At 40.2% G+C, this 26,626-nt stretch overlaps 1 protein-coding gene and 2 long non-coding RNA genes across 4 annotated transcripts in view; all 3 read right to left on the minus strand.

Moving 5' to 3' along the window:
• IQGAP2 (IQ motif containing GTPase activating protein 2) overlaps positions 1 to 26,626 on the minus strand; it is a gene marked incomplete at its 3' end in the record, with an annotated part of 303,633 nt that overhangs the window by 18,439 nt on the left and 258,568 nt on the right. For both annotated transcript variants that reach the window (XM_014583916.1, XM_014583917.1), the window contains 8 exon segments: positions 10,399 to 10,540; positions 11,807 to 11,909; positions 15,952 to 16,084; positions 19,205 to 19,437; positions 20,168 to 20,252; positions 20,620 to 20,760; positions 22,224 to 22,448; positions 25,425 to 25,588. In XM_014583916.1, the coding sequence (XP_014439402.1) occupies positions 10,399 to 10,540; positions 11,807 to 11,909; positions 15,952 to 16,084; positions 19,205 to 19,437; positions 20,168 to 20,252; positions 20,620 to 20,760; positions 22,224 to 22,448; positions 25,425 to 25,588 (1,226 nt within the window).
• LOC114005972 (uncharacterized) lies at positions 5,441 to 6,948 on the minus strand. The gene is made up of 2 exons (XR_003547753.1): positions 6,850 to 6,948; positions 5,441 to 5,583 (listed from the first exon to the last, which is right to left on the minus strand). It is a non-coding gene; the product is annotated as an uncharacterized LOC114005972 (long non-coding RNA).
• On the minus strand, positions 7,903 to 9,435 carry LOC114005971 (uncharacterized). The gene is made up of 2 exons (XR_003547752.1): positions 9,312 to 9,435; positions 7,903 to 8,045 (listed from the first exon to the last, which is right to left on the minus strand). It is a non-coding gene; the product is annotated as an uncharacterized LOC114005971 (long non-coding RNA).

Genomic DNA, 26,626 nt, shown 5'->3' on the forward strand with positions numbered 1-26,626 from the left:
TTTTTTTTTGGGCTCCCCCGCCCAGGTTTTTTTTTTTTTTTTTTTAAGTATTATTTTATTTATTGTTATTATTTTTACTATGGGGCATATGCATTCACCAGAGAGACAGAGAGGAAAACACACACACACACACACACACACACACACACACACACACACACACAGAGAGAGAGAGAGAGAGAGAGAGAGAGAGAGAGAGAGCGAGCTGTCAAGTCTGGGACTCATACCACAGTTGACCATGTGGGAGTCTAGGACAATCACCACCATGCTACCTGCTGGTCCCTTTTTTGTTTTTAAATACCACCATGCTTGGTAGTAGTAGAGAAATGCTAATCATCCAAACTAAGGTTTTCTATTCCATAGACCACAGAAGCGAAAGAACAATGTTTCTTCCTACTCTGAGAGGTGTCATGCCCTCACATCTATTAGTTTCTTCCTCACTGGCCTGGAAAGATACCCCAACAGTTATGCAATAACCACTCTGCTATAATTCACATTATTCTAGGACTCCTAAGACTGCAACTAGCAATGACCTCATCCTCATCAAGCTGTAAAGCTTTTGATTAAGACTATAACCCTACAGGATTTAGGATCATCTAGGTTTGAATCTCTGTCCCACTCACTAGCTACATGATCCAGGAGAAAGTTTATCTATTCTGTGCCTCATTTTCTCACCTGTAAAATCTACTCTCTTGGGGTTACTGAGGGTATTATATGACATACACACACACACACACGCACACAGACACACACACATACATACCTGTTGTTACATATACACACATACATACACACAGATGTTTGTACGTTACTTGACCTCATCATCTTTATCCTGACCTAATGAGTTAGTATTAGGCACATGTGCATGCATCCCCAAAATTCTGACAAGATGGAGAAAGGAAGGAGAAGAGATTGTGGCCAAGATGGAGAAAGGAAGGAGAAGAGATTGTGGCATGACTCTGCCTCATGGAGGGGATGCTTTCTCCTTCTCTTTCTCTCTGGTGAGCACACACTTTTTCTGTCAATGGAAGAAAAAAATAAGTCTTGGTTAAAAATCATAAAGCTAACTCTATTGAATCTTTTGGGTAATGCCTACATTTTACTTTCAAGGATGGCTACTTGGCCAATCTTGACTCCAAGTTGATACCCACATTAATCAATAGGCTGCTTCGTTAAGTGCTCTGTCAACAGCAGGACCTCAAAGTATGCCCAGAGGAAGGTCTTCTAGACCACAGAAGCCTTTGAAAGCAGCAAATTACCAAGCATATTAAAACACTGGCCTAGGGGCCAACAGGTATTGTGGTGGTTAAGGGCACTGGACTCCCACTTGGCCAACTGTGGTTCGAGTCCTGAACCTGGTGGCTTGCTTTCTCACTTTTCTCCCTCTCTCTTTCTCTCTGTCCCTCTCTGGTCAAATTAAAATAAATAAATAAAGTTAAATAAAATATTTAATAAAGTTAAATAAAATTAAAAACAAACACTGGCTTAATTACCATTTTTTTTACATAAATAGAAAGCTGATTCTAAAATTCACATAACTGCAAATGACCTCAAATAGCCAAAAACAATCTTAAAAAATAAGAAAGCTGGAGGACCCAGACTTCTACATTTAAAAACTTACTACAAACCTGCAGTGATCAATATAATGTAGAATAAAATGGATATATAAATCAATGGAACAAAACTTATAGTCTAGAAATAAAACTGTATATACATGGTTGATTTTCAACAAAGGTGCCTAGCACACTCAATAGAGAAACAGTCTCTGATGAATAGTGCTGAGAGAACTGGATATCTATATGGAAAGGAATGAAGTTGCACCCACCGCATATTACACACAAAATTCAACTCAAAAAGGACCCTAGACCTAAATGTAAGAGCTAAAACCAAAGAACTCTTCGATGAAAATGTAGGCATAAATCTTTATAACTTTGATTGGGCAATTAATTCTTACAAATGACACCAAAAACACAAATAACAACAACAAAAAAACAGATAAACTAGACTTAGTTGAGTTAAAATACTTTCATGCCGTGAAGGGCATTGCCAGGGGTAAAAAGACAATGTACAAATGGGGCAAAAAAATCTGAATTCATATCTGCTAAGGGCCTAGTATCTAGAATATAGAAAGAACTTTTACAATCCAGGAACAAAAGAGATAAGCAATCCAATTAAAAATGGGGAAAATGACTTGTGTAGACATTTCTACAAAGATATACAAATGGGCAAAATGCCCAAAGTTATTAGTCACTGGAGAAGTACAAATCAAAATCATAATGAGATACTACTTCATCCACTAGGATGACTACTATTAAAAAAACAAAAAAACAAAAACCAAAAAACCAGATGAAAGTGTTTGTAAGAATGTTGATAATTTGGAACTCTTGCACCTTGATAGGGAGCAATGTAAAATACTACAGCTATTGTGGAAAAGAGTTTGGTGGCTCCTCAAACAGTTAAACAGAACTACCATATGACACAGCAACTTTACTTTCAGGTATATATCCCAAAAAACGGAAAACAGATGTTCAAACAAAATCTTGTACATGGACATACATAGCCAAAAGGTAGAGACAATGCAAATGACCATCAATTGTAAAACAGATACACACAATTTGGATATCCATATAACACGATATTATTCATCCATAAAAAGAAATAGAGTAGTGGGACCAGCAGATGGCATAGCAGTTACGTCATTGGACTCCCACATGGCTGACCATGGTTCAAGTCATGACCTAGTGGCTTCAAACTCATGATAGGTGCTAGTGTATGCATGCCAGGAAGGGAAGGGATTGTGGCGTGGCCATCTCCCCTGTGGGGTGATTTCTCACTTTCGCTTTCACTATCTCTGTCTCTCCCTCTGCCAAGAACATACACCCTAGGGCAAAAAACCTCTAAATAAAAACAAAAAAAAAGGGAATAGAGAACACACTCATGCTACAGTGAAGAACCTCAAAAACATGCTGAGTAAAACAAAAGACACATGGTTCCATTTGCATGAAATATCCAGAATAGGCAAGTTCATAACGACATAAAACAGACTATTGTCAGGGATTGGGGAACATGAGGACTGGGAAGTGACCACGTGATGGGTATGAGGTGCACTTTTAGGATGATAAAAAAGGTTCTGGAACCAGGTAGTGGTGGTGGTTTCACAATTCGGTGAATGTACTAAATGCCACCGAGTTGTACACTTTAAGATGGTTAAATGAGTACATTTTACATTATCTGTACTTTATCACAATTAAAAAATAAACTGACTGGCTGCCTCGCGTAGGATGGTAACTACAGGAACTGACAATGTGTGTTTCCAACACTACCAGGGAGCCAGGAGAGAGCCACAAAGGGCTGGGGCTGGGGAGGGTGAGCAGGATGGTGTGTAAGCTTTCCAGCCCCAGAATGTCTGGCTTTTATGGTTTTGTTTGTAAAAAGTGAATTCTAAGACTTTGCAGAGCTATGGAAACCCCTGTGTAGAACTAAGTACAAATACATATCAGATTCATATTATTTGATATTTTAGGCTACCCAAATTGTGATTCCCATTCCTTAATGAAGACATTTGAGTTGACGACATTTAGAAAATGGTGTTTGAATAACAGACAAAACCAATTAAGAAAAACTTTCTTCCTACTACTTTGAAGGACAAAGCCCATGAGATCATCGGATACTTGGCCTAATCTCATTTGCATGGTAAAAGCACATAATCTCTATTTCCAGTTACTGTGTAATGACATTTGTTCTGATGAACTCAGGAAGTAGATCTCAGTTTTCTCCCTGTTCACTCTTGAATATGACTTGGTAATCAATAGTTGAAAATAATTTACTCTTGGGGCTAGCAGCTGACATGATGGTTAAGGCATTGGACTCCCACACGGCTGACTGCAGTTCGAGTCCTGGACTAAGCTTGAAAATCAGATCAGGCATGTGTGCATGCCCCCAAATCCCAGAAGAATGGAAGAGGAGGGATTGCATGTGGCCATCTCCCCACTGGGGTGCTTTCTCACTTTTCCTTTCACTGTCTTCTCTATTTCTCTCTGGAGAGTATACATGCCCTATGGCAAAAACCTTAAGATTAAAAAAATAAATAAATAAAAAGGATTCACTGTTGTGAGCCCAAGGATGTGTACTGGTACTGCAGTCTGGCCTCTGTCCTGCAGTTGAACTGTTCTTTTCACCGCTAGACTTTAGACCCCTAGACAGCAGAGGCAGCTTCTGGCTGGCTCACCACTGTATTCCCAGCCTCAAACCCAGTGTGCGAGCACGAGTAGGTCCTCAAACACATGTTACACGAATGAATTGAGCTTTAGATGATGAGGACAAAATAGAAGTTTTGGAACAAACAGTTCACGCAAAATGTATATTATAAAAAAACTACTCATGGATTTTAAAACACGTTTGCACCAAAATATGCCTGTACTTTAATTCCATTTTTCATGAACTGTTTGACATCCTCTTGTATACAAGCCCAGTAGAAAAAGCACATATTGCCACAGAGCATACCAGGGAAGTTCCTTTTGCCATTTACATGGATGACCAAAGCTCTGGGAAAAAATAAAGAGGAGAGGAATGTTTTCTGAAGTTCATCAGTGGCAGGACAGAAAGCTTTATCACAAATGAAAACCGCCTGAGGACTCGGGACGTGTGCTTGGAAGTAGCGTGTGCAGCACTGCCTCAGTACGCAGTTACTCCCCTCTGCCCCGTCTCCCCCTTCCAGCCTCCACCTCACCTCACTACAGAATGGTTCTAATGAGTTCATAAGCATCCTTTAGTTTCTATAACTTCTTGGAAATGGCATTGTTTGGTGAGCGTATGTTTTTGATTCACGCTATTGTATCATGGATTTCATTGTCTTTCTTTTTTCTGTGTATAGAGGACTAATGTGAAATACCCATGAGTCCTTGATGGGAAAATACAGTATTAATTTAAGTGAGCATGCTCTGCTTGAAATAATTGAGGATAGTAAGTAGGACAGAAATAGTCAAAGCTGGTAAACACATCTAAGGTTTGTTTTATAGAAAAATGCTAATAAAAACAGGTAATTTTATCTTATATGTGTGACTTTTTATAGAATAATTTTATACCAGAAATGAAATTGGCTAAAGGTATTTCCTCACTATCCTTCAGACAATTCTGAAACAGATATTTCCTTTCAGTAACCTAAAAACCTTCATAGGCTGAGTTAACAACTTAACTTCTTAAAGGAAAAGAATCAAATTACTATATGAAAAATTAAAAACCAAGACAACCTTCATGAGCCAATATAATATTCGGATCCCTTCTAAATGATAGTTTATTATCCTTTGATTAGATGTTTAACTAATAAACATTATATTTCAACCTTCACATTCTTTTGAATGAATTATTTGGGATTTAACCTGATTTGAACTTGCATGGTTTAAAGACATTAGAGACATGTACCCTTTCAGGCCCAAACTTACTTTATCATGAGGCTTCGGCCATCTATGGCTTCTCCATCCCCTATATCATATTTGCTTGTCAGGTAAAGGGAAATCTCAGTCTTTGAGAGCTGATTTAGTGTATTTGTCTTGTTAGGGTCATTGGGATCAACTGCTCCTTCTCCTACAGAAAAACAAAACGAAACAAAGCAGTGTTATTCTTCCCATTCACTCCTCCGATGAGGGCATCAACCACGTCAGATGAAGGTTCTACGGAAAAGGCAAGCTTCATAGTTGGGTGGGGGATCATGGTCATCACAAAACCCACACTCTACTTTATCTGAAGTGGTTCTCTTTTTAAAAATTTAACTTTATTTATTTAAAATAATTATTTATTCAATTCCATTTGTTATTATTATTTATTTTTAATTTGACCAGACAGAGACAGAGAGAGAAAGAGAGAGAGAGAGAGAAAGGGAAAGTGAGAGAGCAAGTTGCCAGGTCTGAGACTCAAACTGCGGTCAACCATGTGGGAATCCAGTGCCTTTAGCCACCATGCCACCTGCCAGCCCTTTAACTTTATTTATTTTATTTTATTTCTTTATTTTAATTTGACCAGAGAGGGACAGAATAAGAGAGAGAGAGAAAGGGAAGGAGGGAAAGTGAGAAAGTAAGCTGCCAGGCCCAGGACTTGAAATGCGACTGGCCATGTGGGAGTCCAGTGCCTTTAACCACCATGGCACCTGACAGGCCCCTGAAATGGTTTTAAAAAAATTTCATTGTAACATTAAAATAACATGGAACACAGATGATCAAAATAACAAATCACTAAAAGAGAGAACTGTTAATAAAATAAATCCTTAGAAAACACAGTAAGGAATTTCTTATCTTCTAATAATTTGGTTCAATAATATTATTTCTTTCTTTATATTGCAGGTTGACAAATCCTTCCTGAAGTAGCTGAAACTTATCTTCACGAATATCAAATTGTTGGGAGCAGCAGGTGGCACAGTGGTTAAAGGTGCTGGTCTACCACATAGCCAACTGTGGTTCATTTCCTGGACCTGATGGCTTGAAAATCACGTCAGGCGTGTATGTGTGCATGCTTGAAATCCCAGGAGGAGGATGGAGGAGGAGGGATTGCAGCGTGCTATACCCCTTGGGGGGTGATTTCTCACTTTCCCTCTCACTGTCTCTCTTTCTCTTTCCAGCAAATTCATATGCCCTATGGCAAAAAGCTTAAAAAATATCAACTTGTTTTAAAATCTAGGACACTATAAATTGCAGAACTCTTAATGTAGGCAGGTGCAAGTGTAGTTATTACCCTATAAATGAGCGTACGTATTAAATTCCAAAAGGGATATTTTAAAGTAAAGTATTTTAAAGCAAGCAAGTAGACAAAACAATTAAGCAAAAACCAAGAGAATAAGTAGAAGGAAAAAGTTCTTACCAAGAAAAGACTCCACAGTAGGGACCTCTCCCAGGACCCCCAACAATTCATTCAGTAAGTCATTTTTTTCAGGGGCAATCGCATCCTGGTGTTCCAGCAGTAGCTTTATATAGAAAGCAACAGACAAAGATAAAAGTTAAATCTCAACTGCTACTATCTTTACATAGTTCCCTTTATGGTTTTCCATGATAATTTCCTGCTGGTGGCAGGACAGAAAGCTTTATCACAAATGAAAACCGCCTGAGGACTCGGGACGTGTGCTTGGAAGTAGCGTGTGCAGCACTGCCTCAGTACGCAGTTACTCCCCTCTGCCCCGTCTCCCCCTTCCAGCCTCCACCTCACCTCACTACAGAATGGTTCTAATGAGTTCATAAGCATCCTTTAGTTTCTATAACTTCTTGGAAATGGCATTGTTTGGTGAGCATATGTTTTTGATTCACGCTATTGTATCATGGATTTCATTGTCTTTCTTTTTTCTGTGTATAGAGGACTAATGTGAAATACCCATGAGTCCTTGATGGGAAAATACAGTATTAATTTAAGTGAGCATGCTCTGCTTGAAATAATTGAGGATAGTAAGTAGGACAGAAATAGTCAAAGCTGGTAAACACATCTAAGGTTTGTTTTATAGAAAAATGCTAATAAAAACAGGTAATTTTATCTTATATGTGTGACTTTTTATAGAATAATTTTATACCAGAAATGAAATTGGCTAAAGGTATTTCCTCACTATCCTTCAGACAATTCTGAAACAGATATTTCCTTTCAGTAACCTAAAAACCTTCATAGGCTGAGTTAACAACTTAACTTCTTAAAGGAAAAGAATCAAATTACTATATGAAAAATTAAAAACCAAGACAACCTTCATGAGCCAATATAATATTCGGATCCCTTCTAAATGATAGTTTATTATCCTTTGATTAGATGTTTAACTAATAAACATTATATTTCAACCTTCACATTCTTTTGAATGAATTATTTGGGATTTAACCTGATTTGAACTTGCATGGTTTAAAGACATTAGAGACATGTACCCTTTCAGGCCCAAACTTACTTTATCATGAGGCTTCGGCCATCTATGGCTTCTCCATCCCCTATATCATATTTGCTTGTCAGGTAAAGGGAAATCTCAGTCTTTGAGAGCTGATTTAGTGTATTTGTCTTGTTAGGGTCATTGGGATCAACTGCTCCTTCTCCTACAGAAAAACAAAACGAAACAAAGCAGTGTTATTCTTCCCATTCACTCCTCCGATGAGGGCATCAACCACGTCAGATGAAGGTTCTACGGAAAAGGCAAGCTTCATAGTTGGGTGGGGGATCATGGTCATCACAAAACCCACACTCTACTTTATCTGAAGTGGTTCTCTTTTTAAAAATTTAACTTTATTTATTTAAAATAATTATTTATTCAATTCCATTTGTTATTATTATTTATTTTTAATTTGACCAGACAGAGACAGAGAGAGAAAGAGAGAGAGAGAGAGAAAGGGAAAGTGAGAGAGCAAGTTGCCAGGTCTGAGACTCAAACTGCGGTCAACCATGTGGGAATCCAGTGCCTTTAGCCACCATGCCACCTGCCAGCCCTTTAACTTTATTTATTTTATTTTATTTCTTTATTTTAATTTGACCAGAGAGGGACAGAATAAGAGAGAGAGAGAAAGGGAAGGAGGGAAAGTGAGAAAGTAAGCTGCCAGGCCCAGGACTTGAAATGCGACTGGCCATGTGGGAGTCCAGTGCCTTTAACCACCATGGCACCTGACAGGCCCCTGAAATGGTTTTAGAAAAATTTCATTGTAACATTAAAATAACATGGAACACAGATGATCAAAATAACAAATCACTAAAAGAGAGAACTGTTAATAAAATAAATCCTTAGAAAACACAGTAAGGAATTTCTTATCTTCTAATAATTTGGTTCAATAATATTATTTCTTTCTTTATATTGCAGGTTGACAAATCCTTCCTGAAGTAGCTGAAACTTATCTTCACGAATATCAAATTGTTGGGAGCAGCAGGTGGCACAGTGGTTAAAGGTGCTGGTCTACCACATAGCCAACTGTGGTTCATTTCCTGGACCTGATGGCTTTAAAATCACGTCAGGCGTGTATGTGTGCATGCTTGAAATCCCAGGAGGAGGATGGAGGAGGAGGGATTGCAGCGTGCTATACCCCTTGGGGGGTGATTTCTCACTTTCCCTCTCACTGTCTCTCTTTCTCTTTCCAGCAAATTCATATGCCCTATGGCAAAAAGCTTAAAAAATATCAACTTGTTTTAAAATCTAGGACACTATAAATTGCAGAACTCTTAATGTAGGCAGGTGCAAGTGTAGTTATTACCCTATAAATGAGCGTACGTATTAAATTCCAAAAGGGATATTTTAAAGTAAAGTATTTTAAAGCAAGCAAGTAGACAAAACAATTAAGCAAAAACCAAGAGAATAAGTAGAAGGAAAAAGTTCTTACCAAGAAAAGACTCCACAGTAGGGACCTCTCCCAGGACCCCCAACAATTCGTTCAGTAAGTCATTTTTTTCAGGGGCAATCGCATCCTGGTGTTCCAGCAGTAGCTTTATATAGAAAGCAACAGACAAAGATAAAAGTTAAATCTCAACTGCTACTATCTTTACATAGTTCCCTTTATGGTTTTCCATGATAATTTCCTGAATAAAGAGGAGAGGAATGTTTTCTGAAGTTCATCAGTGGCAGGACAGAAAGCTTTATCACAAATGAAAACCGCCTGAGGACTCGGGACGTGTGCTTGGAAGTAGCGTGTGCAGCACTGCCTCAGTACGCAGTTACTCCCCTCTGCCCCGTCTCCCCCTTCCAGCCTCCACCTCACCTCACTACAGAATGGTTCTAATGAGTTCATAAGCATCCTTTAGTTTCTATAACTTCTTGGAAATGGCATTGTTTGGTGAGCGTATGTTTTTGATTCACGCTATTGTATCATGGATTTCATTGTCTTTCTTTTTTCTGTGTATAGAGGACTAATGTGAAATACCCATGAGTCCTTGATGGGAAAATACAGTATTAATTTAAGTGAGCATGCTCTGCTTGAAATAATTGAGGATAGTAAGTAGGACAGAAATAGTCAAAGCTGGTAAACACATCTAAGGTTTGTTTTATAGAAAAATGCTAATAAAAACAGGTAATTTTATCTTATATGTGTGACTTTTTATAGAATAATTTTATACCAGAAATGAAATTGGCTAAAGGTATTTCCTCACTATCCTTCAGACAATTCTGAAACAGATATTTCCTTTCAGTAACCTAAAAACCTTCATAGGCTGAGTTAACAACTTAACTTCTTAAAGGAAAAGAATCAAATTACTATATGAAAAATTAAAAACCAAGACAACCTTCATGAGCCAATATAATATTCGGATCCCTTCTAAATGATAGTTTATTATCCTTTGATTAGATGTTTAACTAATAAACATTATATTTCAACCTTCACATTCTTTTGAATGAATTATTTGGGATTTAACCTGATTTGAACTTGCATGGTTTAAAGACATTAGAGACATGTACCCTTTCAGGCCCAAACTTACTTTATCATGAGGCTTCGGCCATCTATGGCTTCTCCATCCCCTATATCATATTTGCTTGTCAGGTAAAGGGAAATCTCAGTCTTTGAGAGCTGATTTAGTGTATTTGTCTTGTTAGGGTCATTGGGATCAACTGCTCCTTCTCCTACAGAAAAACAAAACGAAACAAAGCAGTGTTATTCTTCCCATTCACTCCTCCGATGAGGGCATCAACCACGTCAGATGAAGGTTCTACGGAAAAGGCAAGCTTCATAGTTGGGTGGGGGATCATGGTCATCACAAAACCCACACTCTACTTTATCTGAAGTGGTTCTCTTTTTAAAAATTTAACTTTATTTATTTAAAATAATTATTTATTCAATTCCATTTGTTATTATTATTTATTTTTAATTTGACCAGACAGAGACAGAGAGAGAAAGAGAGAGAGAGAGAGAAAGGGAAAGTGAGAGAGCAAGTTGCCAGGTCTGAGACTCAAACTGCGGTCAACCATGTGGGAATCCAGTGCCTTTAGCCACCATGCCACCTGCCAGCCCTTTAACTTTATTTATTTTATTTTATTTCTTTATTTTAATTTGACCAGAGAGGGACAGAATAAGAGAGAGAGAGAAAGGGAAGGAGGGAAAGTGAGAAAGTAAGCTGCCAGGCCCAGGACTTGAAATGCGACTGGCCATGTGGGAGTCCAGTGCCTTTAACCACCATGGCACCTGACAGGCCCCTGAAATGGTTTTAGAAAAATTTCATTGTAACATTAAAATAACATGGAACACAGATGATCAAAATAACAAATCACTAAAAGAGAGAACTGTTAATAAAATAAATCCTTAGAAAACACAGTAAGGAATTTCTTATCTTCTAATAATTTGGTTCAATAATATTATTTCTTTCTTTATATTGCAGGTTGACAAATCCTTCCTGAAGTAGCTGAAACTTATCTTCACGAATATCAAATTGTTGGGAGCAGCAGGTGGCACAGTGGTTAAAGGTGCTGGTCTACCACATAGCCAACTGTGGTTCATTTCCTGGACCTGATGGCTTGAAAATCACGTCAGGCGTGTATGTGTGCATGCTTGAAATCCCAGGAGGAGGATGGAGGAGGAGGGATTGCAGCGTGCTATACCCCTTGGGGGGTGATTTCTCACTTTCCCTCTCACTGTCTCTCTTTCTCTTTCCAGCAAATTCATATGCCCTATGGCAAAAAGCTTAAAAAATATCAACTTGTTTTAAAATCTAGGACACTATAAATTGCAGAACTCTTAATGTAGGCAGGTGCAAGTGTAGTTATTACCCTATAAATGAGCGTACGTATTAAATTCCAAAAGGGATATTTTAAAGTAAAGTATTTTAAAGCAAGCAAGTAGACAAAACAATTAAGCAAAAACCAAGAGAATAAGTAGAAGGAAAAAGTTCTTACCAAGAAAAGACTCCACAGTAGGGACCTCTCCCAGGACCCCCAACAATTCGTTCAGTAAGTCATTTTTTTCAGGGGCAATCGCATCCTGGTGTTCCAGCAGTAGCTTTATATAGAAAGCAACAGACAAAGATAAAAGTTAAATCTCAACTGCTACTATCTTTACATAGTTCCCTTTATAATTTTCCATGATACCTGCTGATATCATTATATATGAAATACAAACCTGACAGATGTTAAAATGAAGGACAACAGAGACAATTTTTATTTTCCCACAGAGGGAAGTACCTATGTTACATGGAGAAACTGTAGCAAGGAAGGTGTTCGTAAATCCCTTTTCAGTAAGATCGTGCAAGATCTACTGAAGGCAGCATTCTACCATCTAACCTCTGTGCACATTCCATTCCACTTTTAAAGGAAATGTCAAAGTTGAGGAGAAGGAGTCTAAAATGAGGTTATGAGTCTCTCAGCTAACACTGGTAGCATACTGGAGGAACATTTGCATAAGAAAAAATTTGTAATAATTAATTTCTTTTAAAAAAATCACCACTATTAGCTATTTTAATCTGTCTGGCATTGAAGATCTTTCATGGGTAAGGATAGCAGAAATGCCCACATGGTTCCTTGGCCTGAGATCCTAGATAGACTGGTTTCCATTTTGTGCTCCCTAAAAGGCTCAAAGATGAGTAGTAATTGCTGGGATTTCTCTTTGAGGACACACTGTTAACTCTTGATGGGTAGTAGCACTGAAGAGGAAAAACCATGAAGGACAACAAATTTGATTTCATTCACAATTTTTTAATTGCCATAAAGCAATTAAAAATTAAATAAAAATGTGTATGGTCCCGAGAGAGAGAGAGAGAGAGAGAGAGAAAGAGAGGGAGGGAGGGAGGGATGAAGAAAGCACTCTCCAATGGGGCATAATCACCCCACAATCCCTTCTTCATCCTTCTGGGATTTTAGGAATGTATGCATGTGTGTTTCATCATGTTTTCAAGCCAGTGAGGGCAGGACTTGAACCATGCTCAGCCATGTGGGATCCAGCTCCCTTAACCATTAGGCTAGGAGCATGGACCTTGTTTGTATTTATAATTAAGCAGAAACGTTGTTTCCAAAGTATGGGATAAGAGATATAATTTTAGTTGTTTTGAGCAACTCTTATAAAACTCAGACTCAACAAGTACAGTGGGCCGTGTGGGATCTGGCTCCCAAACTACCAGGCCATGAAGTCAGCCCAAATGTCTTCTTTTTATGTTGCTATAGAGTTGAAGGGTTCTTTATATATTGTAGATATCAGCTCTTTACTAGATACATGATTTACAAATATTTTCCCCTATTCCAAATGTTGCTTTTTCACTCAGTTGACTGTGTCCTATGATACACAATTACCCATTTAAAAATTGGATTATTCATCTTTTTATCACTGAGTTGTGAAATTTCTCTTTTTAAAAGTTTATTTCTTCCATGAGTGAGAGAGATAAGAGTCAGCACTACCAATGGGGTCTGAAGATTGGGCTCGACCCTTAGGCCTCTAGACCCTGGATCATGGGCAAATGTGTGCCCAACGTACTCAGGGAGGAGGTCTTTGGACTTGAACTGGGAACATTCCCATGCGGGACTGCCTCACAGTTCATTCTGAAGTTCTCCATGTTCCGTAGAGTCAGGGGTAAGCACGTGGTGTGGGCTTGGTAGACTGTGCCACTGCGGTGCTTGTCTGCAAGTGGACACTTCCACACGTAGACAGACAGGGCAATCTTCCTCTACAATGACAGGTTTCCCCACGTTGCATCTGCTTCCAATCTAACACATGAAGGCATTCCAACTCAGCCACGAACTCTTTTTCCCAGGATTAGTTTCTGTTTTCAGTTCTTGAAAGTTCTCCATAAAGAGTAGTAGTCTAAGCTAATACAATAACATTTTCTGTCTGCTGCCCTTAAGAAAGAATCTCTCACCCTAAAAAAAGAACTTCTTACATCTTTTTGGGCATGTGAATACTACCCTAACCAAATATACAGCAAAAATATGCACTTTTTTTTTTGAGATGGATGATGTGCCATAAAAAAAGACAAATGGGTTGTTACTCAAATATGAATGAGTTTACTTGTTCCTTAGAAAATTATTTCTGTAAACAGTGCATTGCTGAGAAGTTTGTGATTTTGAGTGTTTTTATACAGAGAAAAGAAGGACAGCTTTGGGGTCAGCAGATGGTGTGATGGTTAAGGTGCTGGACCCCCATATGGCTTACCATGGTTAGAGTCCCAGACCTGGCAGCTTGAAACTCATGCTAGGGGCATGTGTGTGCCCAAGATCTGAGAGGAGAATGGAGGAGAAGGGATTGCAGTGTGGCCATCTCCCCGAGGGGGTGATTTCTCATTTTCCCTCTTTCTGTTGAGCACACGTGCCCTATGGTTAATAAATAAATAAATGGACAGCCTTTAATCTTCATTAACACTTACTGAGGCCTTGTTATAAATGTTAGAGAAGTTCCCTGTTCCAATCTTGAAAGGCAGAAATCAAGACCAGATCCAGTCTTTCCTCCAAAACCTATAGTTAAGATTATTTTCTTGGAAGAGCTTAAATAAGGACTGAAATGTTAAGCAGTCCATTTCTCACGTGTCGGTCTGTCTAGTGTGTGGGGCAGGAGCTTGATCGTAGGAGGTGTGTATGGTCATCCTTATCTTCAGCTGCCTGCATAATCTAAAGCTGAATGTGTCCTTAACTAAAGCATGTGTGGTAGAACGGTAGAACTTTAACGCGTCCAGGAACCCTGGGATCTTGCTAGAATGTAGGATCCGATTTGGCAGGTCTGGGTGCAGCTCTAACACAGCGCCAGGACCTTGATTTGACCAGCAAGATCTGAAATAATCTCAAAAAGATTACCTTTTAAAAACTTAGATTTTTAAGGAAATAAATTCTCACTGGTCTTAAAAATAATAGCCCTCGATGTTCAAGTTTCTCTTCTTATATTAAATGACTGAAAAGCCATCTAAACTTCCTAATTCCTTCCCAGTGTTGCCACCAAGCACAGTGCCCTGCTCCCAAAAAGATGCTTAATGCATGCTAAAGGCTGATGGTGATGTGTGCATGTCAACCAGATGGAGACATGATGACGCGGCACAGACTGCCAAATGGCCTGCTTCTAAGAAATGGGGGTTTCCAGGGCAATAGTGGTGGTGCTTTGCAGCAAGCAACTGCTGGGTGATATTTCTTGTCTTCCAGGAGCAGCCTGTTTACTCTTTATGTCCAAACATTACGCACTGTAGAGGGAACATTTTCATTTGCCCAGGAAGTTACAGGAAAAGCTGAGAAGATTCCTGAAAGAGGGAGACCCAGGGTGTGGGTCCAGGCAGCATGGTTTTGGTGGGTGGGAGGACAGGGGCCTGACCCCTTCTCAGGGCTTAAGCCACATATTTATAAAGCAGTTTTTTGTAAATGGATCATGTCAAAAGTAGACTTTTGTGTTTGGGAGAAGGAGTTTTATTAATGTGTTAAGAGTCAGGGAATAAACATACTATACAAAAAACTAAACTTTTCTGGTGTGGCAGGAGTTTAACTAATGTATAAGAATTAGGGAATAACTAACTGAGAATTGCTAGGGTTAAGAATATGAGCATTGGGACTAGCAGTTGGAGTAATGTCGCTGGACTTCCGTGTAGTCGACTGGTTCGAGTCTCGGACCCAGTGGCTTAAACTCACGCTGGGCACATGTGTGTGCGTGCCCATGATCTCGAGAGGAGAATGGAGGAGAAGGGATTGCAGTGTGGTCACCCCCCTTGGAAAGTGATTTCTCACTTTCTGTCTCTCTGTCTCTCTCTGTCTTTCTGGCAAGCGCTCTATAACAAAAACTTCTCAAAAAAAGAAAAAGAATATGAGCATTAGTTGGGACCAGCAGGTGGCATGGTGGCTAAGGTGCTGGACTACTACAAGGCTGAATGTGGTTTGAGTCCTGGACCTGGTGGCTTGCTTTCTCACTTTCTCTCTGTCTCTCTCTGGTGAGTGTACATGCCCTATAGCAAATTAAAACAAAACAATAATAATAAATATAATTATGAGCATTAGCACATGCGCATAGGAGCGACTAAGCATTTTCAAGATCACAGATACCTAAACAATGAATCCACTTCCGAGACCCTCCCCTCCCCACTTACTGAGTGTGTGCTGATGATTTCTTCAATTGAAATATAAATGACCGGTTTGCTGACTGTCACCAAGTCTGTGTACTTGTCCATATTAAACTTCTCTTCTGGTTCAGAAACATTACATGCTTCTTTGAAATATTTCCTAATAAAGAGGGAAGAATGTCTTAGGATAAAGTCAAATTTGTGAGCTAAACAGCTTCATCAAAAGGCTTAGGAAGGGACCAGCAGTTAGCGTAATGGCTGTGTCGCTGGACTCCCACGTAGTCTACTGCAGTTTGCATCCCAGACCCGGTGGCTTAAAACTCACTCCGGGCGCATGTGCATGGGTGCCCAAGATCCCGAGAGGAGAATGGAGGAGAAGGGATTGCGGCATCCTGGGGGGTGATTTCTCGCTTTCTGTATCTCTGTCTGTCTGGCGAGCGCACGCGCCCTATAGCAAAAACCTCTCAAAAAAAAAAAAAATTGGGAAAACTTGGCTAGTCCTTGCTCTCTGCTCTAGACCTTGGGGGACTTATTTCGGCTTTTTCCAACTCCTGGCTAGGAAGCTGAGTCCATGTTTCTGGATGTTGGACTCGGCTCACCACACAGGACTAGTGAGAACAGTAAGTGCCACACACCCTGTTAGTGGTTCAGTGTGATTAAATTACGGGCAGCTAATTGTGAAAATGCTATTATTTTTTAAATAGCCCCTGAAATTTAAATAAAAACGTCAAGACTGGTCTTTTTTTTTTTTTTTAAATTGCTATAGAACACATGTACTCCCTGGAGAGACAGAGAGACAGACGTTAAGAGAGAGGAAAGTGAGAAAGCAATCCCCTTGGGGGGTGGTCACGTTGCAATTCCTTCTCTTTCATTTTTCTTCTTAGGATTTTGGGTAATGTATGCACACGTGCTCGGAATATTTTTCATGCCACCGAGTCTGGGATCTGGGACTCAAACTGTGCAGTCAGCCATGCGGGATCCAGTCGCCACGACACCCGCTGGCCCAAGACTGGTAATTCTTTTCTCAAATGAAGTTTACTTGTGTATTTCTTCCTTGAAAGAGGAAGAGAGCCAGACGGAGATAAGGAGAAAGACAGAGACAGGGACCCCTGACAGGGTCTTCATGTTGGGATCCACCCTCAGGCCAAGCTGGCCAGGATCACGGATGCACGTGTGCCCAGCATGCACAGGGAAACTTTGGGACATGAAACCATGGCCTCTCCATATAGCCTTGGCACTGCAGAGTGTTCCATTGCCACTGCTCCACCGCAGCTGGCCAAAACTGGTGATTCTCGATCTGAGAGCAAAGTCTATAGAGAATACCATCCAAAACGTAATTCACCAAATTTGCTACTTTGAATGGCACAAGCTTCTGGGTCTGCCACATCCTAACCACTCTTCAGAGCTTAGCTGCTGACCAATGGAAAGACTGTTAAGGGTTGACACAGATATATAAAAGGATCCCATTCTCAGACCCCTAGAAGCCTATTATTTTAAACTGTGACAAACGGAGATGGATCAGGAAAAGCCAGCAGTGCTATGATCACAGTTTAGGAGAAGTCTGGGGTAGTTTTTGTCCAAACAAACTTTGCATAGGTAGAATATCTGTTTTATTCTATAAAATATTAATAGCGAATATTTTATATGCCTAAAGTCATAGTTGGTATCTCTCCTAAAGGCACTCAAGGCTATACCTGAAAGAACCTCTATCTTTCCAACCCCAGGCTGGGGGGAGGTTAATACCAGGCAGCCATGTTCTGGGGGACTGGGGATGGGGCATGTCCCCATGTCACAATAGGCTTCCTGTGCCATCCTGGCTATTTTTCATTGGTTGCTGAGGAACACAAGGGACAAATACAAGCAGAAGAGAAAGAGGATGAGTTGAAGAGAAGATGAGGGAAGGCTTTTGGCTTTGCTTCTTCATTCTCTCTCTCTCGCTCACTCTCTTTTTTTTAAGTTTTTGCTATAGGGCGTGTGTGCTTGCCAGAGAGAGAGAGAGAGAGAGAGAGAGAGACACAGGGAGGAGGGAGGGCATGGAGGAGAAAGTGAGGAGGGAGTGAAGGAGGGAGGGAGAGAGAAGGAGAGTGAGAAATTACCCCCCTCCCCCGTGGGGGATGGCCGTGCCACAACCCCTTCTCCACTCTTGGGATTTTGGGCATGTATACATGTGCACCTAGTGTGATTCTCAAGCCACTGGGTCTGGGACTTGAACTGCACAGCCAGCCATGCAGAAAACAGTGTCTCAACCTCTATGCCACCTACTGGCCCAGTTTTGCTTCTTTTTAACTGAAGAAGAGCTAGAAACATACGTGGTTGACAGGCATAATTTGAGAAGAAAAGAAGGAAGAGAAAGATATGACAAGAAATTAAGAATTTGCAAAAAAAAAAAAGTGGGAAATGGATATTACTTTCTTACTCAGTGATAAGTAAAATTAGCAGCTTCAGAAATTAAAACTTCCCACAGTGAGAAGATTTGGGGTCTTTTTCTCACAAAAGCCACAAATTCTAAATAGAGATGAATGACCAGGTATGTGGTAGGTAAGTCACTAACACTAAATAAAACTAAGGAATAGGCAATGAGGATTGAAACAGGCCATATTCATGCCACACTTCCATGACCTCCTCATTAACAAGGGACAAGCAAATGGCGAGATGAGAGTATTTCCTTAGAGGGGTTCAGGACTCTTGAATCTTACTGTGAAACGGTCTTTTCTCACCTGTGTGAAATGACCAGTGATGTAATTTGGAAATATATAATATAGTTAATACCGTTAAACCCTTCATGTACAATTGAGAAAGGCTCGAGACTAGAACGGAACATATTCACACAGTTACCCACAAATAGAAAATCTGGGTTTTCCCAACCTTTGAAAACCAAATACTCCATTTCCTACTATTGTTAGATGCAGATAAAGCAAGTTCTTTCTGATTGGAGAACTTTAAAAAAAAAGAAAAAAAAACCCTACTCTCTTAAGTTTAACAAAGCAGAAAATCAGCTATTTTTATTCTAAGTACTATAAGCCTGTAGCACACCAGGAAAAATACACATTTCATTTTGTCAATAGCAGGAATCACACAGGCAGGAGGGACTTAGAACAGCGGCAGCTGGGGTGGGGGTGGGCAGGGAAACCCAGGCATGAGCATCTGGCCTGCTGTGCCCCATAGTGGCGAATGGTAGAAGAAATGTGTGCACCCCCTGGGGTTCCTGTTCTCCAGCTTCAACTCTGGGCACAGGACACGTGTAGTTTCTGCCTATCCCCCTGCTCATGGCCCTGCTCACCTGAACTCCCGATACGTCTCTGATAAATAACTGTTCATAGATGAGAGGTGCTCATTCTCTCCTTCAAACAGCTTGTTGGAGGCTGCATGCTGAAGCACTTTGGCCACGGATCCTAAGTTCCTCCTCTGGTCAGAATTGATCTGACCTCCGGCCGTCATATCGATGATGTCAAAGCCGTCTGGAGCGACGATGGCGGGATTCATGTACCGATAGTACAGGAGGTTTCCAACAATCTGGAGTGAAGCAGAAGACGACTACCATTTTGAAAAGAGAAAACTTAACGAGTTTTAGGTTGGGGCTTTTACACATATATTTGCTAAGTTTCCCAGGAGAAAGCAGATTCTTTTCTTTCTTTTGTTTGTAGACAGGGTCTTGCTTTGTCATGATCTTCCTGCCTCAGGTGGGACGAGAGGTGTGTAATAGCTCACTGCTTTTAGAGTGGACCAGGAATCAACCCGGGGCTCCCAGGGGACCTCAGCCTGCCGAATAGTAGCATCACCCCACATATTTACTGCAGATGGGTGAAAGTAGATCGTTCTCTGATGTGAATCCTAACAAGGACTTCAGTAAAGGCAGTGAATAATTGCTATAGGTGCAGTAATTATGTAATATACATTATATTATATACCTTATATAATACACAGTATTGTAAAGGCATGTATGTCATAATGGCAGTGAATATAATAATATTTGCTAATATAGGGAAAACTATATTGCCAATAGAATAAAAATTATCTTTGGTGTAAAATATGTGTATTGTCCCAAACATTGTCTACACAAGGAATTTCAATAATGCCTAGGATCTCCAAATTAATCAAACATCTTACAGGCATTAGAAACAAAGACCTGCAGCTTATTGTAAACAATAATACATGGGAACAGAAATCTGAAAACACAGTATGTTGGTAATTTTAGCTCATACCCCCAGGAAAAGCTATGGTGAGATGACTCTTGAAAATCTACCTTTAATAGCTCATCTTCGGTTGCATCGGGGAATTTCTCATGGATGGAATTCTTCAGAACTTTGGCTATATACCTCAATCCATAACTACATGTAAAACAGATGACAAAAGAAAAATAATGGAAAAAGGCTAAGTGAGGAAGAAACACACAGCAATTGTTCTAGTAAACTAAAGCTGAGCAGTATCCCTAAAAATTAAACTTAAAATGAGATGGTAATGGGACCACACGACTTCCACTGATGATAATAACTGAGTAGCATTTGTGGCTATGACTGGACCATTCCCTCTCCAGAGACAGTTATGAACCTAAAGGATTAGGTTAGGGTTAGGCACTCTTTACATAGTGAGCGCGATAATGAGGGGAGATTCCTGTCCTCAATTCAGGAGCTTATTTTGTGTAGTATTTCAGAACTCTCAGCGAGGGATGATAAAGTTGCTACAAATATGACTTACGGCAGCAGATCAAGGGAAGAAATGATAGAACTCAGGACTTTGTCAGTGACCCTTCTCAGGTTCTCGATGGACGCCTCCAGTTTATTCTTTACTTCTGGGTATGTTAGAGCTTGTTCCGTTGTCACATCGTAAGGCAGCTTGCTGAAAGCACAACAGGGCTTATACATTAATTGGTCGCTCAGGTACAAGCATTAGTGTTCCTGCCAGGTTGGTTCTACAATCAAGCTTTGTACAGTGAATTGGACTTTGCCCATTAACTCCAATAACTGTCTGCTAAGAGCGGGGAGGTCCCACATGCTGTCACTTTTGAGGCCAGAGGAACTCCAGGTCCTCCCTCTGAGCTCTTTTGTAAATAATTGGCAGATTGATGTAATTAATAGATTTGGTTAACCTTCTTTTTTTTCCTCTTGTTTATTATTTATTTATTTTAAATTTGCTTTAGGGATGTGCGAACACCAGAGAGAGGAGCAGAGAGGGAAAATGAGAAAGCAATCCCTGGGGGGGAGGGAGGGGATGGCAACACTACAATCCCTTCTATACTCTCCTCTTGGGATTTTGGGCATGCATGCACATGTGCCTGGCATGTTTTTTCAAGGTATTGGGTCTGGTACTTGTAATGTGGGATCCGGCCACCATACCCACCACACCATATGGCTGGCTCTATCTTTCCTTTTTATGTTTTTAAATGTAAAATGCAATATGCTCATTACAGAAAAACTTACTTATAAACAAACAAGAAAACACTCAATACCAATGCAGAGACAATCGATTTCCATACCTTAGTGCTTAACTTGCCCGTCCTTCTCTATGCACATGTATATATGGGCCTCCCATACCTGTGAGTGTCATGCAATCTGTGTGTATATAGAGCCTGTGTATGTGTGTGTATATACACACATATTTTGTTCATAAGTAGGTTACTGTTCCTAACTGCAACTGATACATTGTTAATATTTTTTCTACAAACACACAGAAATATATATTAACTATTCCAAATAGTTATTTACTATATTATGTACCATAGAAATATTAACAAATCTTCAAAGCTAAATATTTTTTTTCTAACTTTTTACCATTAAAAACAGTGGTGTGACAACCACTCATGTAATTCTCTGTGCATGCCTTAATTATTTTGCAAGATATTCCTTTGCAGGAATTAAAAAGCTCAGATCACTCAGAGCTACTATACCTAGAGAAAGTTGATCCTACCTAGATCGTTAATTCTTACACATGTCTTCCTTGCTTGGAAACTGTAAAAAAAAGTATGTATTACCAGGTGAAGAGAAAGTGTGTATCACCTCTAGGCCTAGGTTTAGAAACACACACAAATAACGGAGAGAATTACAAAAGTTTTGGTATTGATGAGCAACTGCTACAGAAATACCATTAGCATCAAAGTGATCAAGAGTTTAAGAATGTCATCTGCATGGATATACAAAAGAAGGTAACATCTTCGACTAAAAACTGAGTTTGCACAATTAATTTTTTCACTTAAGAGAGTTTAAGAGTATTCATAAATACGTTTGTGAAAATGATCATGAAACAGTTGGAAACCAACATCTTCCTTATCCAAGCAGTTTACAGATCTAAAAGTCAACTGTTACCTGGCCTCCCCGGTCTGTGTTTCCAGTTGGTTCACCCAAGCCTTGTACACTTCTACAGGGCTCGTGTTGATGATCAGGGCCTTGTCGTTGATGATCTCTTTCACCACAGGGGCCAGGAGTTGGCGCAGTGTGTTCTGTCCCCGGGCCCCTCTGTTGAAGCTGACAACCATCTTGATGACTGTAGGGTTTCCAGTAACTATGTCCTGTACCTGGTCCACTTTCGATCTGAAAAAAGCCCAAGCCAAACAAGAGGGTTTGCTTCTATGCATACAATTTTCACTGATACATATATTTCCTGGCAGGCAAGGGCTTGGTGGAGTTATGTTTTTCTCTATGGATATCAAATTTGGTGTGATTTTAAAAGAAGTAATAATTTATAAGATGTGTGAGTTTTTTTCTTATTATTTTTCTTCTTATTATTTTTTATTGCTAGAGGGTGTTTGCACTTGAGAGAGAAAGTATCCCCCAATAGGGCATGGTCACACTGCAATCCTACTATCCTCTATTTCATCAAGAATCTGGGCACACATGCACATGTATCCAGTGTTTTCCAACCTGCCGGGGCTGGGATTCAAACTGTAGTCTGCCATGTGGGGATCTGCTTTCTACCTATAGTACTGAACTGCTGGTCCAAATGTGTTTATCTGAGCAATTTAAAGATCTAAAAATAAACTCTCAACCTCAATTCTAATCTATTGGGTTGTCAGAAAAGTCATCACATATTTTTCTGTTTTTCTATGCAAAAATCCATTATGACCTTTCCAACAACCCAACAGAAGGCAGGTATAGGTTGAAAATGATGACGACTGTCAATATTAGGTGACACTGTACTCCCTCTCACTAACAAATTTCAAAAATAATTTTTGGGCATGGTGGTGCCCACCCTATGGCAAAAACCTATGGAGGCTGGAGGACTGTGGCATCGAGTCCATCTCTCTCTCTGTCTCTCTCAATGCACACAATTTTGGGACCAGCAGTTGGTGTAATGCCTATGTCGCTGGGCTCCCATGTAATTGACTGTGGTTCAAGTCCTAGACCCGGTGGCTTAAATTCACTCCAGGTGTGTGTATGTGCATGCCCAAGATCCCAAGAGGAGAATAGAGGAGAAGGGACTGCGGTGTGGCTATCCCCCCTGGGGGGTTGATTTCTCGCTTTCTGTCTTTTTTCCTTTATTGAATGAACTATCTCTACTTCTCCAAAGCCCCCTCAAATTCATTACATTGCAGCCTCTAGCCACACCATGTAGCCAAGAAAGGTCTTCTTGACATCTAGTTGCCAAGTCCTGTGATCTCTCCCCTCTCCTTCTCTTCCCCTTTGTTCTCCCTCAAATTCATTACATTGCAGCTTCTAGCCAAGAAAGGTCTTCTTGACATCTAGTTGCCAAGTCCTGTGATCTCTCCCCTCTCCTTCTCTTCCCCTTTGTTCTGTGCAACCTCTCACCCGCCAACTCTTTCTTCACTCTCATCGTTTTCCACCTTCTTTTCTGTTAGGGTCTGGCTGTACACTATTCTGGTCCTTATCTTTTTATTCCTTTATCTTTTCTGGTTCCTCTTCATACTCTTTTTTTTTTTTTTTGAGAGGTTTTTGCTATAGGGTGCGTGCGCTTGCCAGACAGACAGAGAGAGACAGAAAGCGAGAACGAGGGCAAATAGGTGAGCCAATAGTTCAGCAAAACAATATCTGGTCCATAAAGTCCCACCGTAACCCAGGGACGTCCCTCATGCTCAGCTTCAGCTACTGTCATGCTGAGACCTATCCTCTAGCCTCAATCTCTAATCCACATCTCCTTCCTGACAGTTGCTCTAGAATTTCCCATTTTCTGCTGTATATTTTCACTCAGATGGTCTATACCTATAGCTCAAATTCCGTGTGCTAAAAATCAAAACTGTATTTTTTTCTTTATGGCCACCAGTGTGGTAATATCCTACTCAAAGCCTTTGACAGCTTCCCAGAAAGTAAGAGCCTCAACATCTGGGCCTCCACTTCCCATCTCTCAGGACCGGCTCTATCTTGCCAGCTTCATCTCTTGGGAGTCCCTATCCACGTCATATCTTCGTCAGACCATCCTGTTTTCTTTCTTGCACTTGTGCCTGGGCTGTTTCCACCACCATGGTGTCTTACTTCTCTTTTCTATCTTGCCTTAGGAAACTAGCTATTCTTCAAAGCTTTGGGTCAAACACCTCCTCTTCCATAAACTCTTGATTCCTCGACCTACGAGGAACTTTCCTTTCTGGCCCTCTAAGCTGTTACACTGTTACACCACATGTGCCAATGAAGGCTGGCCACATTCCACCAGGTAACAGCGCTATTTCCTAGGGAATCACATTTCTTAGGCTGGCTTAGAGACACCCTGTGGGCAGAGGTGCTTGGTGCAGATGCGTCAGAAACCCATAGAAACTGGCCTAGATATGGTTTTAAGAGGTTTGGAAAGCAGTTAAGTCCACCTTGACCAAAGACAGTTTTCACACTTTTTGAGGGGCCCATTATTTTTTATATTACCTTTGTCAGAAAATAAAGTAGCAAAGGGAGCTTAAATTCTAGTGAGAAGGGAAGACTATTTAGCAGAGATTGCTCTTTCCATCCCCCCCTTCTGCCTTTATTACTCAGAGAATTTTAATTAAGTAAATTTTTCTCACTGACTTTCAATAAACTTTCGGTTTTCACTTGTAGAAAATGCAAGATCCAAAGTTAAGTTAGGGCCAGCTCTGTGGCTCAGCAGTAGAGCGCTGCTCAAGAGGAAGATAGTGCTCAAGAGGAACAAGATCTCACATTATGACTGTGGTTCAAATCCCAGGCCCAGTCTTCCTGAAACATGAGGGGATGTGGTGCAGGGGTCCATGATCTGACAGGCTGGCGGACTGGAGGAAGGGGACTGTGGTGTGACCACACCCTGTCGAGGTTCTCCTTTCTCTCTCTCTGTCTCTCATTCTCATGTGAACACACATACTCTATCATGAATGAATGAAAACAAAAAGATAATTTAATACTAGGAAAGGGATCACTGGTGGTAGAAACCTGTATCTGAATGCAGCTTCAGTTATATAGACATTTCTCAATAAATCTGACATATTGTAATATGCACGAATAACTAATAATTTTAAATTATTATTTTAAATTTTTTATTTCTAGTAAGTCAAAGATAGCCAACATTAGCAAAAGAATCTATTCATAGGTGTTTCATATAATTACTTATATACATACTTTATTTCTTCCTCCAGAGCAGTTTTAAAAAGCTTGAGGAGTAAATATTCTTCTCGTTGATTAGAAGCATAATTGTATAGTGTGAAAATAACGGTATCCATAAATTTAGTTGACTTGTTCTGTGGCATCTGGAAAATCAGCTTAGCCAAGTATAAAGGGTTGGTCTGACAGGAAACAGGGAAGAAGAAGAAAAACAAAAAACTCCTGTAAGTTAATATAATAGTAAAGCAATAGTAAAGCAATCAATAGTAAAGCAATATTTGATCCCTTGCTCTTCGATGACTCAATATGTCATTAAAAGCGTACAGACAAACATGTGACACATAACGTATCAGCTAATATTATCAATACTAATAGAAGCTATATTAGGAAGTTATGACTGAGTTTAAATGTTCTGTACTACTTGTATATGATATACTTAGATGATATAGAAATCTGTGTGATTATATTACACATACTTGTCACTGTTGACCCTTTCTGAGCTATGTATTAATATTTATGCAGAGCTGCAGAAGGAAGGGGGTGGCCAATAGGATTTGGTATCCAAAGAGGCTGGCAAGAATGGGCTAAAGGCCCAAGCTACTGGACGGCCTGGAAGGATGGATGGATACACAGGTGGAAACAGATGCCATCTTCTGAGAGTGGAAGAAAAAGAGAAGGGTGTGCTTCCATGTGGGACAGTGACAGGGTCATGATGCTCTACAGGAGTGAGAAGGTAGAGGGAGGTAGGGAGGCTGAAAGAGGCATGAAGGTCAGGAGTGTTGAGGAGGGAAATTCCAGAAGAACACAACTAAAACAAGAATAACTAATTTAAAAGATGGACAGGAATTGAAAAAAAGACGGACACCGAGCTGTGGGCCTTAGCTGAGGAGGGATTCCATTAGGTACAGCACCAGCCTTCATGGTAATATGGTTTTTCTCTAGTAGCTGATCTGACCAGGGGGATATTAAAAGAGAAAAAAATAGTATTTAAGTTATAGAAGAAAGTATCCACAGAGAGAATTGTAATACTTCTACTCACCTTCCTTCAGATAAGAAAAATTTTCCATACTTGAAAACTAGTACTCATCCAGGGACCAGCAGTTAGCGTAATGGCTGTATCGCTGGACTCCCATGTAGTCGACTGCAGTTCGAGTCCTGGACCTGGTGGCTTAAACTCATGCCGGGTGTGTGCATGCGTGCCCAAGATCCCGAGAGGAGAA

This window comes from Tupaia chinensis, unplaced genomic scaffold, assembly GCF_000334495.1.
Source record: "Tupaia chinensis unplaced genomic scaffold, TupChi_1.0 Scaffold145093_1, whole genome shotgun sequence".
NCBI classification, from domain to species: Eukaryota; Metazoa; Chordata; class Mammalia; order Scandentia; family Tupaiidae; genus Tupaia; species Tupaia belangeri.